The sequence below is a fragment of the Corythoichthys intestinalis genome, chromosome 17, assembly GCF_030265065.1.
Source record: "Corythoichthys intestinalis isolate RoL2023-P3 chromosome 17, ASM3026506v1, whole genome shotgun sequence".
Taxonomy (NCBI): Eukaryota; Metazoa; Chordata; class Actinopteri; order Syngnathiformes; family Syngnathidae; genus Corythoichthys; species Corythoichthys intestinalis.
Genome location: NC_080411.1, coordinates 33,963,779 through 33,977,091, shown reverse-complemented (window position 1 = coordinate 33,977,091; position 13,313 = coordinate 33,963,779). Strand labels below are relative to the sequence as shown.

General features: G+C 41.3%; 2 protein-coding genes across 3 annotated transcripts; one reads left to right on the top strand and one right to left on the bottom strand.

The window, feature by feature from the left end:
* The first annotated feature begins 652 nt into the window (after positions 1-652).
* Positions 653-6,709, top strand: rabepk (Rab9 effector protein with kelch motifs). 2 transcript variants are annotated; one of them, XM_057819380.1, is made up of 7 exons: positions 653-866; positions 2,490-2,665; positions 2,745-2,897; positions 2,982-3,146; positions 4,824-4,973; positions 5,606-5,755; positions 5,822-6,709. In XM_057819380.1, the coding sequence occupies exons 1-7, from the start codon at positions 814-816 to the stop codon at positions 6,052-6,054; spliced, it is 1,080 nt and encodes a 359-aa protein (XP_057675363.1). In that variant the 5' UTR covers positions 653-813; the 3' UTR covers positions 6,055-6,709. The 2 variants fall into 2 exon arrangements, with proteins under 2 accessions (XP_057675363.1, XP_057675362.1); XM_057819379.1 differs by having other exon boundaries at positions 2,742-2,897; positions 5,822-6,708.
* A 2,302-nt stretch (positions 6,710-9,011) lies between these two features.
* hspa5 (heat shock protein 5) lies at positions 9,012-12,765 on the bottom strand. Its single transcript, XM_057818499.1, has 9 exons — positions 12,600-12,765; positions 11,916-12,078; positions 11,605-11,836; positions 11,407-11,544; positions 11,126-11,238; positions 10,659-11,049; positions 10,351-10,588; positions 10,108-10,275; positions 9,012-9,861 (listed from the first exon to the last, which is right to left on the bottom strand). The coding sequence occupies exons 2-9, from the start codon at positions 12,032-12,034 to the stop codon at positions 9,305-9,307; spliced, it is 1,956 nt and encodes a 651-aa protein (XP_057674482.1). The 5' UTR covers positions 12,035-12,078; positions 12,600-12,765; the 3' UTR covers positions 9,012-9,304.
* Positions 12,766-13,313: the final 548 nt, after the last annotated feature.

Genomic DNA, 13,313 nt, shown 5'->3' with positions numbered 1-13,313 from the left:
TTATATTCGTAAAATAAAACGAAAATGTGTATCGTTAAAAGGCTCATTAATGAAAGAACTCCACAAATTTAACATTCTCACCGTTTAATTCGAAAGAAAGCGATGTAATTTTGCGTCAAACGACTAGCAAAAAAGACTGACGTCAAATAGGAATTGGCTAAAGGTGAAAGTTTTGTTGTTGTTTAAAACAGATCTTGGTTACAAGAACGCTTTCAAAAAGTGCCACGACGTCTTTCACTTACATTTGACGCGCATAGCCACCATTAAATGGTTTACGTCGCTTCCGAATAATAGTCGGGTTTATTTCGTGTTTTTCGGATAAAATTTAGATTTCCTGCTTCTGAATTTGAACGCACCACAAAACTCTTGAAGCGGAAGTCATTTTAGAACAAGGAGGAAGTGTCAGAAATCTTCTACAGAAGAGATTCGATGGGCGGTCCCGGAACAATAAATGTAGGCAAAACTCAGGATCTGAGTGGGAAAAATGACTCACTCATCAGAATGTGCGTTGTGTGACAATAAAATATAATTGAAAACACTAGCTTTGTCCTCGTGTAACATATTTTGCCTAATAATCATGCCGATTTGTGCAGGTCCTAAGAGAAGCGATACGATTGGTTAACAGCGTCTTCAACAAATTTGCAATCTCTGATTCAAATCCAAGTAGCTAGCGAGCTAGCTAATGGCAACGAGATGCATAAGTAAATGATAGGCTTAATTTACGCCTTTAAGTGTCATATTTCTGCGAGAAAAATGACATAACTATCAGACATAGTTTTTGTTTTTTTAGTTAAATCCCACAATTTCGGAGCCATGGGGCTTCTCCCGGTGCTTAAATCTGGAAAGAAGCCAAAAAAAGGAATGTGGTAAGCAAATAAATCTTGATAGATCTCCAGTAATTCTCCTGATCTGAATTTAACTGAATTTCTAGTAGATTTCCAATCCATTTGAACTGGAAGGGTTAAAGCCTTCCCACTTCAAATAGATTCGGCGTCTATAGTTATAATTTTAATCTTCCTCTGTCCAAGATGTACTCTCCCACCAATTATCAGTATGAGACGCCCAATCCTTTTGCACCCTCCAAGGGCGTACGTTTTGTCTCATCATTGGTAGGGACGATATAACAGCATAACCTGCATGTACACTTATTGCTGTGGAAAGGGACATTAATAGGACCAAACAGATTGGGTGAATGGGGGTCAGGGCTACATTTCTCACGAATATAAACCTAATGAATTGATTGGCTAAATAAACAATGCAAAATACAGCTGCATTATTGAGTTATACAGATTCATATACAGAATCGTATGTATTGGTACAGGTGTTACACTGTTCCATTCAATCCTTTGTTTTCAAAACTACTGAAGAAACACTTTCAGAATAAATGTCTGGATTTAATTATCACATTTATATTTCAATATTTGAACATAACTCAAATTATATTAAAATACACAATAAATACAAACTTGTTAATAATCTCTTAACGATCCAGGAATGCAAAAACATAAACATTTGTCTTAATACCACTCAACATTGTTGAGAAATTAATATCATACATATAATAATAAAAATATACAATAGAAATAACACAAAAAACCTCTTAGTCAGGGATAAACAGAAATACATAAAAATTCAACCTTCCTTCATGTAAGACACTACTGCTTTTGTCCACAAGCACAGCCAAACTCAACAACAAAAAAGAAATCTCACATAAATAAAATAAAACTGAAAATTGGGGAGAAAGGGATAAACCTCGGAACAGTAAATTTCTCACAGTTTAATTAACGTTACTTAACAGTTGAAAATACATATAGGACGACACTATTTCTAAGCAGCTTCCTACTCAAGTTTTGCAGGTTAGCAAATTCACACAGTTTAATGTTATGCTAACTCTGATACAGGTCGGACTTTCAGTAGCAAAATTAGTGGTGTGTTCCCTACCTCCACAACATTGACGTCTTTTTACATTAAATACAGTGGCTGCAGCTGGTTAAAAAAAAAAAAACCTTCTAATATCCCTCCTCTTCGGGGTGGAGGAGGCAGCATGGGGCTGGGGCTGTGAGTGTGTGTATGCGTGTGGGTGGGTGTGTGTGTGTGTCATCAGCCCATCAAACGTGCATTTGAGGGGAAAAAATGGACTGGCACACTCAGCAGTGAAAAGCGGTAAATGTAAGTCAAGTCTGAACAAAATGAAACTAATTCAATTAATAATGGTAGGATCAATTATATCCTTACAACATATGGGGAGACAATCTAAATTACCAGTATAACTGAAGTCATTATATAATGCAAATAAGGGTACCTTAAAAGTTGGTAGGGACAATTTGAGGATCCTGAAAAGTTGGTAGTGTTATGTCCCTACCGTCCGTATGCAAACCTACACCCTTGGCACCCTCCCACTTCAGATGCATTAGACGTCTATCACCGTCAATGAGTTATATATGGCCAACCATGTTTTATTTCTCCCTGATGTACTGCTGCCGTCTTAGGTATTCGTTGGTACCAAGTGGGAGGTCCCCGGATGTTAGCGTTGGACACACCTGTACATTCTGGCCAGGGGATGGAGGCAATGGAAAGGTCCTCCTAGTTGGTGGAGCAAATCCAAATGGTAGCTACTCGCATACTAATGCCATAAAGATGGGTGTGGTTACAGAAACACAAAAAGGTGAAAAACACACGGTTAAAAATTGTGAATCCCATCCATTCATCCAATTCAATTTTTTCTTCTCTGACTCTTCCAGAAGATCTTCAGTGGCACACGTTACCTTGGGAGGGCTTGAAGGCTCGGTATGAGCACTGCATGTTTGTTCCTAGGAGCCCACCACAGAGTTTGTGGGTGTTTGGGGGTGCTGAGCAAAGTAGAAACCATAACTGCATCCAGAAAATAAAAGTAGCAGGTTAAATTTAAAAAATAATTTCGTCCTTAGTCGCTTAAGTCTTATGCCATAAGAAAAAAATCTACCTACTGTTATCCTCTACAGAAAGCAAGGCCCAATGGGAGGAGGTCACAGTAATGGGCGAGCCCCCAAGTCCGAGGACATATCACACCAACTCAGCCTGTGCAGGGGCCTTACTATATGTATTTTGTGGTGGGGAAGCAGGAGCATCACCGATACAGGACCAAAAACTTCATATCTTTGATACTGGTGAGTGTAGTATTTGGTCATTTCAACAAAAATGTCAACCACAAAAATGTTGTACAGTATATGTAGTGCTGTATTATATGATGATACATATTGCCAAAATGATAAAAAAACAAAACTTTCTATCGACATTTTACATGTTTATTGTCATTATTCCCCATATATAGACCTGTTTCTACAATTCACATTTTGGCTAGGAGATGGCACTCAATTTGGCTGATTTGCTCCATTTTGGATTCCATATGCTATAGAACAGTGTTTTTCAACCGCTAGTGTGCCGTGCGAGATCGTCAGGTGTGCCGCGAGAAATTATCCAGGATCGCTTTTTTTTTTTTTTTTTTAAACGTCGTGGGGCAGAGTTGCAGTAGGAAGGAAGGAGTAGGTAGAAAGTTGCGGTCGTGTGCAGATGAGCGAGGTATTGCTCTTGCCGCATTAAATAACAGCCACCTTGCTGTCCATGACAATGTGGACCCCAGCACGTCTACTGAACATCATTTGATGAGTCTCGTCAAGAGTCAATATTCACGAAGTGTCCTTTGCCTTTTATCCATAAGTGATAACAGTCAATCCCCCCCTGTGTTTTATTCCAACACATTGTCAACAACAGCAAGGTGCCTGATGGCTAGAAATCTGAGCAATTCTTGAACACGACACGAGCAGCTGCCCAAAAAGTCATCTCCAAATGAAACACACGTTGCTTCAAAACAAGTTGATGGACTATTTTGTTCGCCTTTGTGAAAACACAGAGAAACGGGCAACTTTTTTTGAGAAAAGCTATGAAGGTAAATGAGAAAGCCCTGAAAGCCAGTTACCGTGTTGCTGAACTTGTTGCTGAATCCAAAAAGTCCCACACCGTTGCAGAGACCTTAATACTACCCGCCTGCAAAGCCATTGTCAGCGAGATGCTTGGCCCTGATGCGGTGAAAGACATTTCCAAAGTCCCCCTGTCTGATAATTCTGAGCTTTTCAAGCCTAACTGCTATAAAAAATAAAAACAGAGACTGAGAGCTGTTGACAAAGATTCCTGCCAGGATATCGGCTTTGTGTTCATCTATACAGGCTCTTGTTTCACACTGAGTAAGTATAAATATTGAGAAATTATTTTATAAATAAATATACTGTACAGAAAGTAATTTTGGAACATTTTTGGTTTGTGGTGTGCTTCGAGATTTTTTTCAATGTAAAAATATGCCGTGACTCAGAAAAGGTTGAAAAACACTGCTATAGACCACAATCAGTTTTAGGTGTCATGAGTTTCCCCTATCTCCACACAATAGTTAGTAAATTCGTTACCTTTGCCAACAATACATGAGTAATACAGGCATGACAATTGAAAATTGCCAGGCATATATTCCACACAGAACACAGAAAAGGCAATTCTTTCCCATATCAATATTAATTAATTATTATTATGCTGCTTTTGTTTACACTGGATAGTTTTAAGTGGCAGCACTACTTGATTCATTTGACGTTGGTGGCAGATCTGTTTAATGTCACTTCAAAAATAAAGTGAATGAAGTAAAGATGTCTAAATTGTTGTAGTTTTTCACTAGATATTTAAAAATGTATTATTTCGTGGCATCGATATTGTGATACAAATTGCATATATCATTATAGATTCTTTTTTCCCCCATAGCTCACAGCACTATTGATATATCAGTATTATTGTGGTCTTCGCAGTTTCTTCCACGTGGACACAGCCGGAAACACAAGGTCCAACACCGCCAGTCAGACATGGACATGTTATAGTGGCAGTCGGCTCGAAGATCTACATTCATGGTGGCATGGCGAACGATGATTTCTTGGATGATATGTACACTATTGAACTAAGTAAGGCTGTCAAGTATATTTTGGTGAACTCAGTGAAATTGTATTTTATTCCTACCACTTGTCTTTATTTTCTTGCAAAAACTGTGCAATAATTGAGCTTTTTGGGGGGGGGGGGGGGGGGTTGGGGGCTCTTTCTGATTTTTTAACTATTTGCCTGCCATTTACAGCGGTAGAAATCCAATCCATTTGATGTGAGAGAGCTGGCAGCGTAACCACGAACGTTCATTTCCCGTTGATTTTGGGTCACTTTCTGATTATTTTGGGCATTCTTGGATCTCTTCCGGTACATTTCAGGTCCCTTCACCAAAGGTTTTTTTGTTTGTTTGTTTGTTTGTTTGTTTTTGTGGTAAAAAATAATGACGACTGATAGTTAATTAAAAATAATAATTTTGGGTTGAACTATGTATTTTATATCAAGAAAGGGTATCAAGTATTATTTTTTTTTAGTTTCAGTAGTTAAAAAATTTAATAACGAGACAACAGCACAATCATATTGACTTTTTCCTATATGTTAGGCACCACTACTCATAGAGCACAATGTCAGGGAAAGTTTTAAACTTATTTCACAAATTCAAAATGAACTACCAATTGCTCGGCTTGCTCCCAGTGTCATCAATGTATACTTTTTGAAGGTAATATGGCATGGCAATTGGTGCAGCCCATAGGAGATGTTCCACCTGGTGTGGCTGCCCACTCGGCAATGGCCCTCGGCAAAAACATTTACATCCTTGGTGGGCTGACTGCCAACGGAGCTAGCAATTCCATGTACATGTTCAACACAGGTAAGTTCTCCTTATGCACTATTCAAGCACGTCAAATTTTAATGACAGATCATTGCATTTATCCAGAGAAAAATTCATGGACCCAAATGAAATTTGAGGGTGATTTGCCACAGAGCCGTCTGGACCATTGCATGTGTTTGCTACCGTGGAAGGTGGAGGAAGTAGAAAATAAAGCTGGAGCACAATCAGACACTCAGACTACAGCTCCTGAACAGACTGTTTACTTGGCTTTTGTATTTGGTGGGATGGACACGCAGGGTGTCCTATATAAGGACTGTTTTGTAACTGTGGTCACATGATATAAAAAGTGAAACCTAATTATTTTCTACCCAGCATTTATTTCAATGTCTTACTAACAATAAAAGATTTCAGACTTTATTATTTATTTGTACAGGTTTAACATAATTGGTATTCGGTTGGTGCGTTCAGTGCCATTGAAAAGGTGTGAATTAAGTTTGACCAAGGGCGTAGGTTTACATCTGGACAGTAGGGACATAACACTACCAACTTTTCAGGATGCTTCAATTGTCCCCACCAACTTATGAGCAACCTTATTTGCATTATATAAGGAGTTCAGTTATATAGGTCATTTAGATTGTCTTACCATATATTTTGTAAGGATAGAATTGACCATACCATTATTAAGTGCATTATTTTCATGATGTTTAGACTTACATTTACCCCTTTTCACTCGCTGAATGTGACGGTCCATTTTTTCCCCTCAAACGCATGTGCGACTGGCTGATGACTTGTATTAGTCATAATCGAGGTAAAAAGTTTTTTTTTTTAAGTTTGGCTGTGCTTGTGGACAAAAGCAGTAGTGTTTTACCGGAAGGAAGGCTCCATTTTTATTTTTTATGCCCCAAGAAGTTTTTTGTTATATTTATTTTGACAAATTTTGATTGGTCTTAAGACAAATGCATATTTTTTGCATTCCTGGATAGTTAAGAGATTATAAACAAGTTTGTATTTATTGTGTATGTTAATATCACCTGTTATGTTCAAATATTGCATTTTAAATTTGTTAATAAAATCCAGACATTTATTCTGGAAATTTTCAAAAATGTTTCTTAAATTGGTTTTGAAAACAAAGAATCGGTGTGTCACCTGAACCAGTACACATGAAAGTATAATTCAATACAGTTTTTGCATTGATATTTGAAATGGCTTTCGATTGCCTAGGTTCATATTCGTCACCCAATCTATTTGGTTTTATTAATGTCCCGTCCCCAGTAAAAAGTGTGCACGCAGCCGTATGCGGGCCCCGCCGGGCACGCAGCAGCCACACAGACGAGCGGAGACGCCACGCGGGCGCCAACACAGGGCCACGGCCCCCACACAGCCAGCCCGGGAAGGGAGGGCGGGCCCTGGGGGGGTGGGGCGGCGCAGCCCAGCAAAGGAGGAAAGAAAGTTTCTTGGTTACCTGTGACCAGAAATCTTGTAATGGTTTACATTGCCAAAGAGCATGGAAGTATGTATCTGAAGTATTTTCGTTGCAGCTTGTACATTTATCCGATTAGGAGAACCCCATTTTGTGCATTTTAGATTGAGTAATATGCCATCTGTGCAGTATTTTTAACTGTATAAATTGAAGGTTCTTATTCTTTGTCATTATAGATGTATTTTTACAGATGTCGGACCAATATTCATTATCTAATGTTACCGGAAGGTCGTTACTCCATTTTTCGATTGGTAGACAAGTAGAGTTGCAACATGAGAAAGCTTTATATACTTTTGCAAGTATTTTTTTTTTGAGGATGGATATTTACTATTCTATTTACGAAAGGTGCCGGGTCTAACGTACCCATTAGTGATGGGAGTTTGCTTTTGATGGCTGCCCTGATTTTATTGTATTGAAGGAAATTGACCCCTTTGATTTGGAAATCTTGGATATTTTCATATGACATGAATGTATCATCTTTAAACAAATGCTGTAACTGGTTAATTCCTGTATCTTCCCATGTTCTAAAATAAATAGGAATGTTATTGACTCCAAAGTCTGGGTTATGCCAGATTGGTGACAATTTACACGGCGCAAAATTGTGATTGCGTAATTTCCATGCGGCTGAATGTTGCTGGGCGCGCTCGGGCAGGGGGTCCTGGTGCCGGGGCGGCGCAGGGTCGGTCGCCAACGGGCTTACACTCACAAGGGATTCACACGATTAGATCACAGAGATGATTTGTGTACACTCTACCCCTTTCTATCACTTAGCTTATAGACTCCCCCACCTCCTTCCCTGGTCAACAGGCCCCCCACATGGTGTCAACCGGAAATACATTTAGCTGACAATAGCAGCAACATAGTAGTAGTTAGTGTAGTTAGGCGTTCAATGTATTTCTTGTTTTGTTTCTTCTGTTGTATTTCTTTTCTTCTGTTCCCCCATAACCCCTTCCTGTTCGCTGTTTTGTCATAGTAAATGAGGTATGTTGAATGATCACAAAAGGAGTATGTCAGACTCTCAGTGTGAAACATTAAAATTGTTCAGACTATCCGGGCACTTAGACTTCCATTGTCCATGTCAAACAGCTAAGCAGGACAGGTAAAAAAAAAAAAAAAGCGTGCACGCAGGTTATGCTGTCATATAATCCCTACCAATGTTGAGACCAAACCTACGCCCTTGAGTTTGGCCCTAGTTAAACTAAAAAAAAAAAGCTAATACACGTTATGCCCCCCAATGACACTGAAAAGGTAATGAAATAGTATTAACATTTTTAAAGTTTTGATTCTTAAAACATTAAATTGAACTTTTCAGTGATATGAATTAAAAGGGAAAATGTAAATATTTTAAATGTTGGGGGGGGGAAAAAAAAAAACCTTGAGTTTAAACATAAGATTAACTCATTGCCTGCCATTGACAAGACATCCAATTCATTTAAACTTGAAGGACTGGCTGTTAACGCTCATCTTTTAGCGCTGGACAACCAATTCATTTTGACAGAAAAATCTTAATTGGTGATGTACCATATGCAAGCTTGGTTGTCAATTGAGATGTATTATCGTGTTTTGAATACTTTCAAGCACTTGAAATACCATTTTTTACATTGTTAATTCACCCACTTGTCGAAATTGATTGGACATCTAGAACCTTCAATGGCAGCCCTGTACCACTGCATGTTGTGTGTAGCAAAAAGTCATTTAGTGAAAGCACGTTATTTTATATCAAACTTTTATTTCAAGGTCTTTTCCAGAAATACAACAACCAAATTCAATAAATAAATTTGAGCCTTGAAGAGTCAACAGACAGCCTGTCCATGAGCCCTCCCAACCCTCCCTCCCCCTTTAACTACTCTACTATTACTACGTGATCCCCATCAGGACTGCATGAGAACAGCAGCAGAAAGCCTTGAGAATCCAGGCTGACAAATCTCCGCCCAACAGCGAAGAAAATACCTAAACGAGCTGCAACTCGTTTCAATGTCTTTCAGAAGAATGAGTAGGGTGGCCAGAGATCCCTCTTATAATAAAGTCCCACCAGTTCAATATGTACATGAACGTTTTTGTTTTTTTTTGTTTTTAAGATGGGCGAGTGACTACAAATTTCATGCAGTCTACAACTCATCCTTCTCTTCAGCGCCCTCTGGTGGCGGGCCGCCCGCGCTGCCGTAGAGCTTTGTGATGATTGGTTGCACTACCTCTTCTAGCTCCTTCTTCTTGGCCTGGAAGTCCTCCAAATCGGCTTCCTGGTGTGACTCCATCCACTCAATCTTCTCCTCCACCGCCTTCTCGATGGTCTCCTTGTCTTCATCCGACAGCTTACCGCCAAGCTTCTCCTTGTCCCCAATCTGGTTCTTCAGGGAGTAGGCATAGCTTTCCAGCTCGTTGCGGGCGTCGATGCGCTCCTTTAGCTTCTTGTCCTCGTCGGCGAAACGCTCTGCATCGTTAACCATGCGCTCGATGTCTTCGGGCGTTAAGCGGTTCTGGTCGTTAGTGATGGTGATCTTGTTCTTGTTACCCGTTCCTTTGTCTTCGGCCGTGACACGGAGGATACCGTTGACGTCAATTTCAAAGGTGACCTCAATCTGGGGCACGCCGCGTGGGGCAGGGGGGATGCCCGTCAGGTCAAAGGTTCCCAGCAGGTGGTTGTCCTTTGTCAGAGGACGCTCACCTGAAACATTATAATTGAGATTAGGATATGACAATACTGCCAATTGGCTCTCCCTGCCAACCATCGGTGAGTAATGCCTGCCAGAACACTGAAAATAGCAACTTAACCCTTTCACTGCCATCCACAACAGCATTTGAATTCATACGAGTATTACTAGTAGACTAATCCATCTGAATTAGGATGGTAACATTTGTGGACGGTCAGGCTGCATTTTCTAGCTCCCTCAGCTTGCAGGATGAGACTCACCTTCGTAGACCTTGATGGTGACAGTAGGCTGGTTGTCAGAAGCCGTGGAGAAGATCTGAGACTTCTTAGTGGGCACCACAGTGTTTCTGGGGATCAGCTTGGTCATGACTCCTCCCACTGTCTCAATACCAAGAGTAAGAGGGCACACATCCAGCAGAACCACATCACCTACAAGAAAAGCAGATATGGCATTAATTTAAGGCACACAACTGACGAGATTACGTCAGCGTGACAAATGCTCACCGGTGTCCTCTTCTCCTGAGAGCACGCCAGCTTGTACGGCGGCACCGTAAGCAACGGCCTCGTCAGGGTTGATGCCTCTGGAGGGCTCCTTGCCATTGAAGAACTCCTTCACTAACTGCTGGATTTTGGGGATACGTGTCGAGCCGCCAACCAAAACGATCTCGTCAATGTCGGACTTCTTCAGGTCAGAGTCCTCCAGCACTTTTTGCACGGGTTTCATGGTGGAACGGAACAGATCCTGAAAGCGCAGAAGAATAATCAATAAGCTCATCAGCTCATAGTTGCCAATAAAGGTTAAGGGAGCTTACCATGTTGAGCTCCTCAAACTTGGCACGGGTCAATGTTTCGGAGAAGTCCTCGCCCTCAAAGAAGGACTCGATCTCGATGCGGGCCTGGTGTTGGGCAGACAGCGCCCGCTTGGCCTTCTCCACTTCGCGACGCAGCTTCTGCACGGCACGGTTGTCCTTGCGCACGTCCTTGCCTGTCTTCTTCTTGTAAAGCTTGATGAAGTGCTCCATGACACGTTGATCGAAGTCCTCGCCTCCCAAGTGAGTGTCGCCGTTGGTGGCCACCACCTCAAACACGCCGTTATCAATGGTCAGCAGAGAAACGTCGAAGGTGCCACCACCCAGGTCGAATACTAGGATGTTCTTCTCGCCATCCTTCTTGTCCAAGCCATAGGCAATGGCGGCAGCGGTTCTGTAAAGATGCCAAATTTTAGGGCAAGCGGCAAAGCCAAAGGGGAAAGCAGATCTTTTGTTGAATCAACACTTACGGCTCATTAATGATTCTCATCACATTAAGCCCAGCAATGGTACCGGCATCTTTAGTGGCTTGGCGCTGGGCGTCATTGAAGTAGGCAGGAACAGTGACCACGGCATGAGTGACCTGAAACAATAAGAGTTTTCGTTAATATCGTTGTCGCTTGAAGTCATTGCCTTGTCATTCATTCGCCCACTCTCAGTCCAAATGGATTGGACGTCTGGTGCCACCAATGTCAGCCAAGAGTTAAAACAGCCAAAGGCTGTAATTTATGAGTGTGTCACTTCTAGGTACCTTCTTGCCCAGGTATGCCTCAGCTGTCTCCTTCATCTTGGTCAGCACCATAGCAGATATCTCCTCGGGGGCAAAGGTTTTCATCTGACCACCGCCAATATCAACTTGAATGTGGGGCTTGCTCTTCTTGTCATTCACCTGTAAATGACCATAGGTTAGCTTCTGCCAGTTATAAAATGAGATATATTATCACATTACCTGGAAGGGCAGGTATTTGATGTCTTGTTGCACGGATGAGTCGGCCCATGTGCGACCAATCAACCTCTTGGCGTCAAACACAGTGTTTTCGGGGTTGGAGGTCAACTGGTTCTTTGCAGCATCACCGATTAGACGCTCGCCCTCGCTGGTGAATGCCACATAGGATGGGGTGATGCGGTTGCCTTGGTCATTGGCGATGATCTCGACGCGGCCATTCTTGAAGACGCCAACGCTGAGAGGGTAGGAGGTAGCAAAATTAGTATTAAAAATAAGATTTATGATACATTCCCCATAATTTCCCAACATCTTACCATGAGTAGGTGGTGCCTAAGTCGATACCAATGACAGTGCCGACATTCTCCCTCTTGTCGTCATCGTCACCGTAGGCGGTGCTAGCCACCACCAGTAACAGCCATAGGAACTTCATCATGGCTCTCTTTTAACTAAAGATTCCTTGGGAAAAAATGAATAAATCTGCGAGGGAAAAAAAGATTGCCTTTGTTAAACGACGTTGGCCCGTATGCCAACTTCAAGCCAACAGCTAGCTGCGCTAAAAGGATAAAACGAGTGGAAAGAATTGGCTTTGAAAGCTTGCATAACGATCATGTGTAGTGCATAGCGTACATATTGCTATTATGATTACTCATTTCGACAATTTACAACAGCTTTTTCGAGGCCAGTAGCTAGACAACAGAATTAGCTTGCCCGGCTGACTGAAAAAAACCGTCTTTCTAGGCCAGTAGCTAGCTAACCAAAAATCGCTTGCCCAGCAGACGTCTTTTAAAAAAGGATCTTTTTTTTTTTTTGTTATTAAGCCAACGTAAAACTTGAAGGTATTGGAATAGATTAAATTAGCAGGTACACCAGACGACTACGCAACAGATCATTTTATAGAACATTTCAATACACGCGTATTTTTGCTTTTAATAACTCTTAATTACAGTTATGTACATTCCTTACGTTTCCGAAATTCAAACATAAAACGTCGTACGTACCTTAGTCGTTGGATTGAGAATTCACTTGGAACGCAGTCTACGGAGATCGCCGATTGCTAGTTGTTCAGTAAGTATTCTTGTCCAGTAGATTTGAGATAGAATGAATTGAGTGTTGCCCCTATATAAAACCGTCAGCGCTTCCCAATCGTGGAGGCCAGCAATTGGTTAAGCCGCTACGCGTTGGAACGTGCCGATTGGTTCATCCTAGAACGCTGGCCGAAGCTGATTCGCACGCGTCGTGGTTGTATGACGTCAGGTATAATCCGCCGCTGATTGGCTGGGCATGAAACGTGGACCATGTAGTCCCACGATGTTCCAGTTCCACGCCACTCATGATGACTGGCTGGGGTGTTTTTTTTTTCTTTGAAACGAAAGGTTACGTTTTAATTGACGATTGTCTCGTTACACAAAGGTAAATGTGAAAATATCAGTTAGTTGCATCAGATTTCATCAGATTCCTAGGTGATTACATTGGATTACAGTACTGCATAACTAAACTGAATGATAAACAGTTACAGTAATTTAAAAGTAAAAATATGAACAGAAAACGGAGCACTTGGAGCCATACTGATTGTAACTTATTGGTTGCCACTGTTAGCAAAAGACTTCCTATACATTTGAACTGGCAGGGTTCATTCGCTGTCAACCCTCCCAGTTCAAATGAATTTGACGTCCACTTGTGACAAAACTAATTAGTGTGAAGGTGAATCTCAA

What these genes read in the sequence shown, in the direction of transcription:
- rabepk (XM_057819379.1), top strand. Translation starts at nt 814, where the DNA reads ATGGGGCTTCTCCCGGTGCTTAAATCTGGAAAGAAGCCAAAAAAAGGA. An exon ending in GGTTACAGAAACACAAAAAG is followed by an intron (nt 2,666 to 2,741) that starts GTGAAAAACACA and finishes TGACTCTTCCAG; the next exon opens with AAGATCTTCAGTGGCACACG. An exon ending in TATGTACACTATTGAACTAA is followed by an intron (nt 4,974 to 5,605) that starts GTAAGGCTGTCA and finishes TACTTTTTGAAG; the next exon opens with GTAATATGGCATGGCAATTG.
- hspa5 (XM_057818499.1), bottom strand. Translation starts at nt 12,034, where the DNA reads ATGATGAAGTTCCTATGGCTGTTACTGGTGGTGGCTAGCACCGCCTAC. An exon ending in TCAAATACCTGCCCTTCCAG is followed by an intron (nt 11,545 to 11,604) that starts GTAATGTGATAA and finishes GGTCATTTACAG; the next exon opens with GTGAATGACAAGAAGAGCAA. An exon ending in CTCAGGAGAAGAGGACACCG is followed by an intron (nt 10,276 to 10,350) that starts GTGAGCATTTGT and finishes CTTTTCTTGTAG; the next exon opens with GTGATGTGGTTCTGCTGGAT.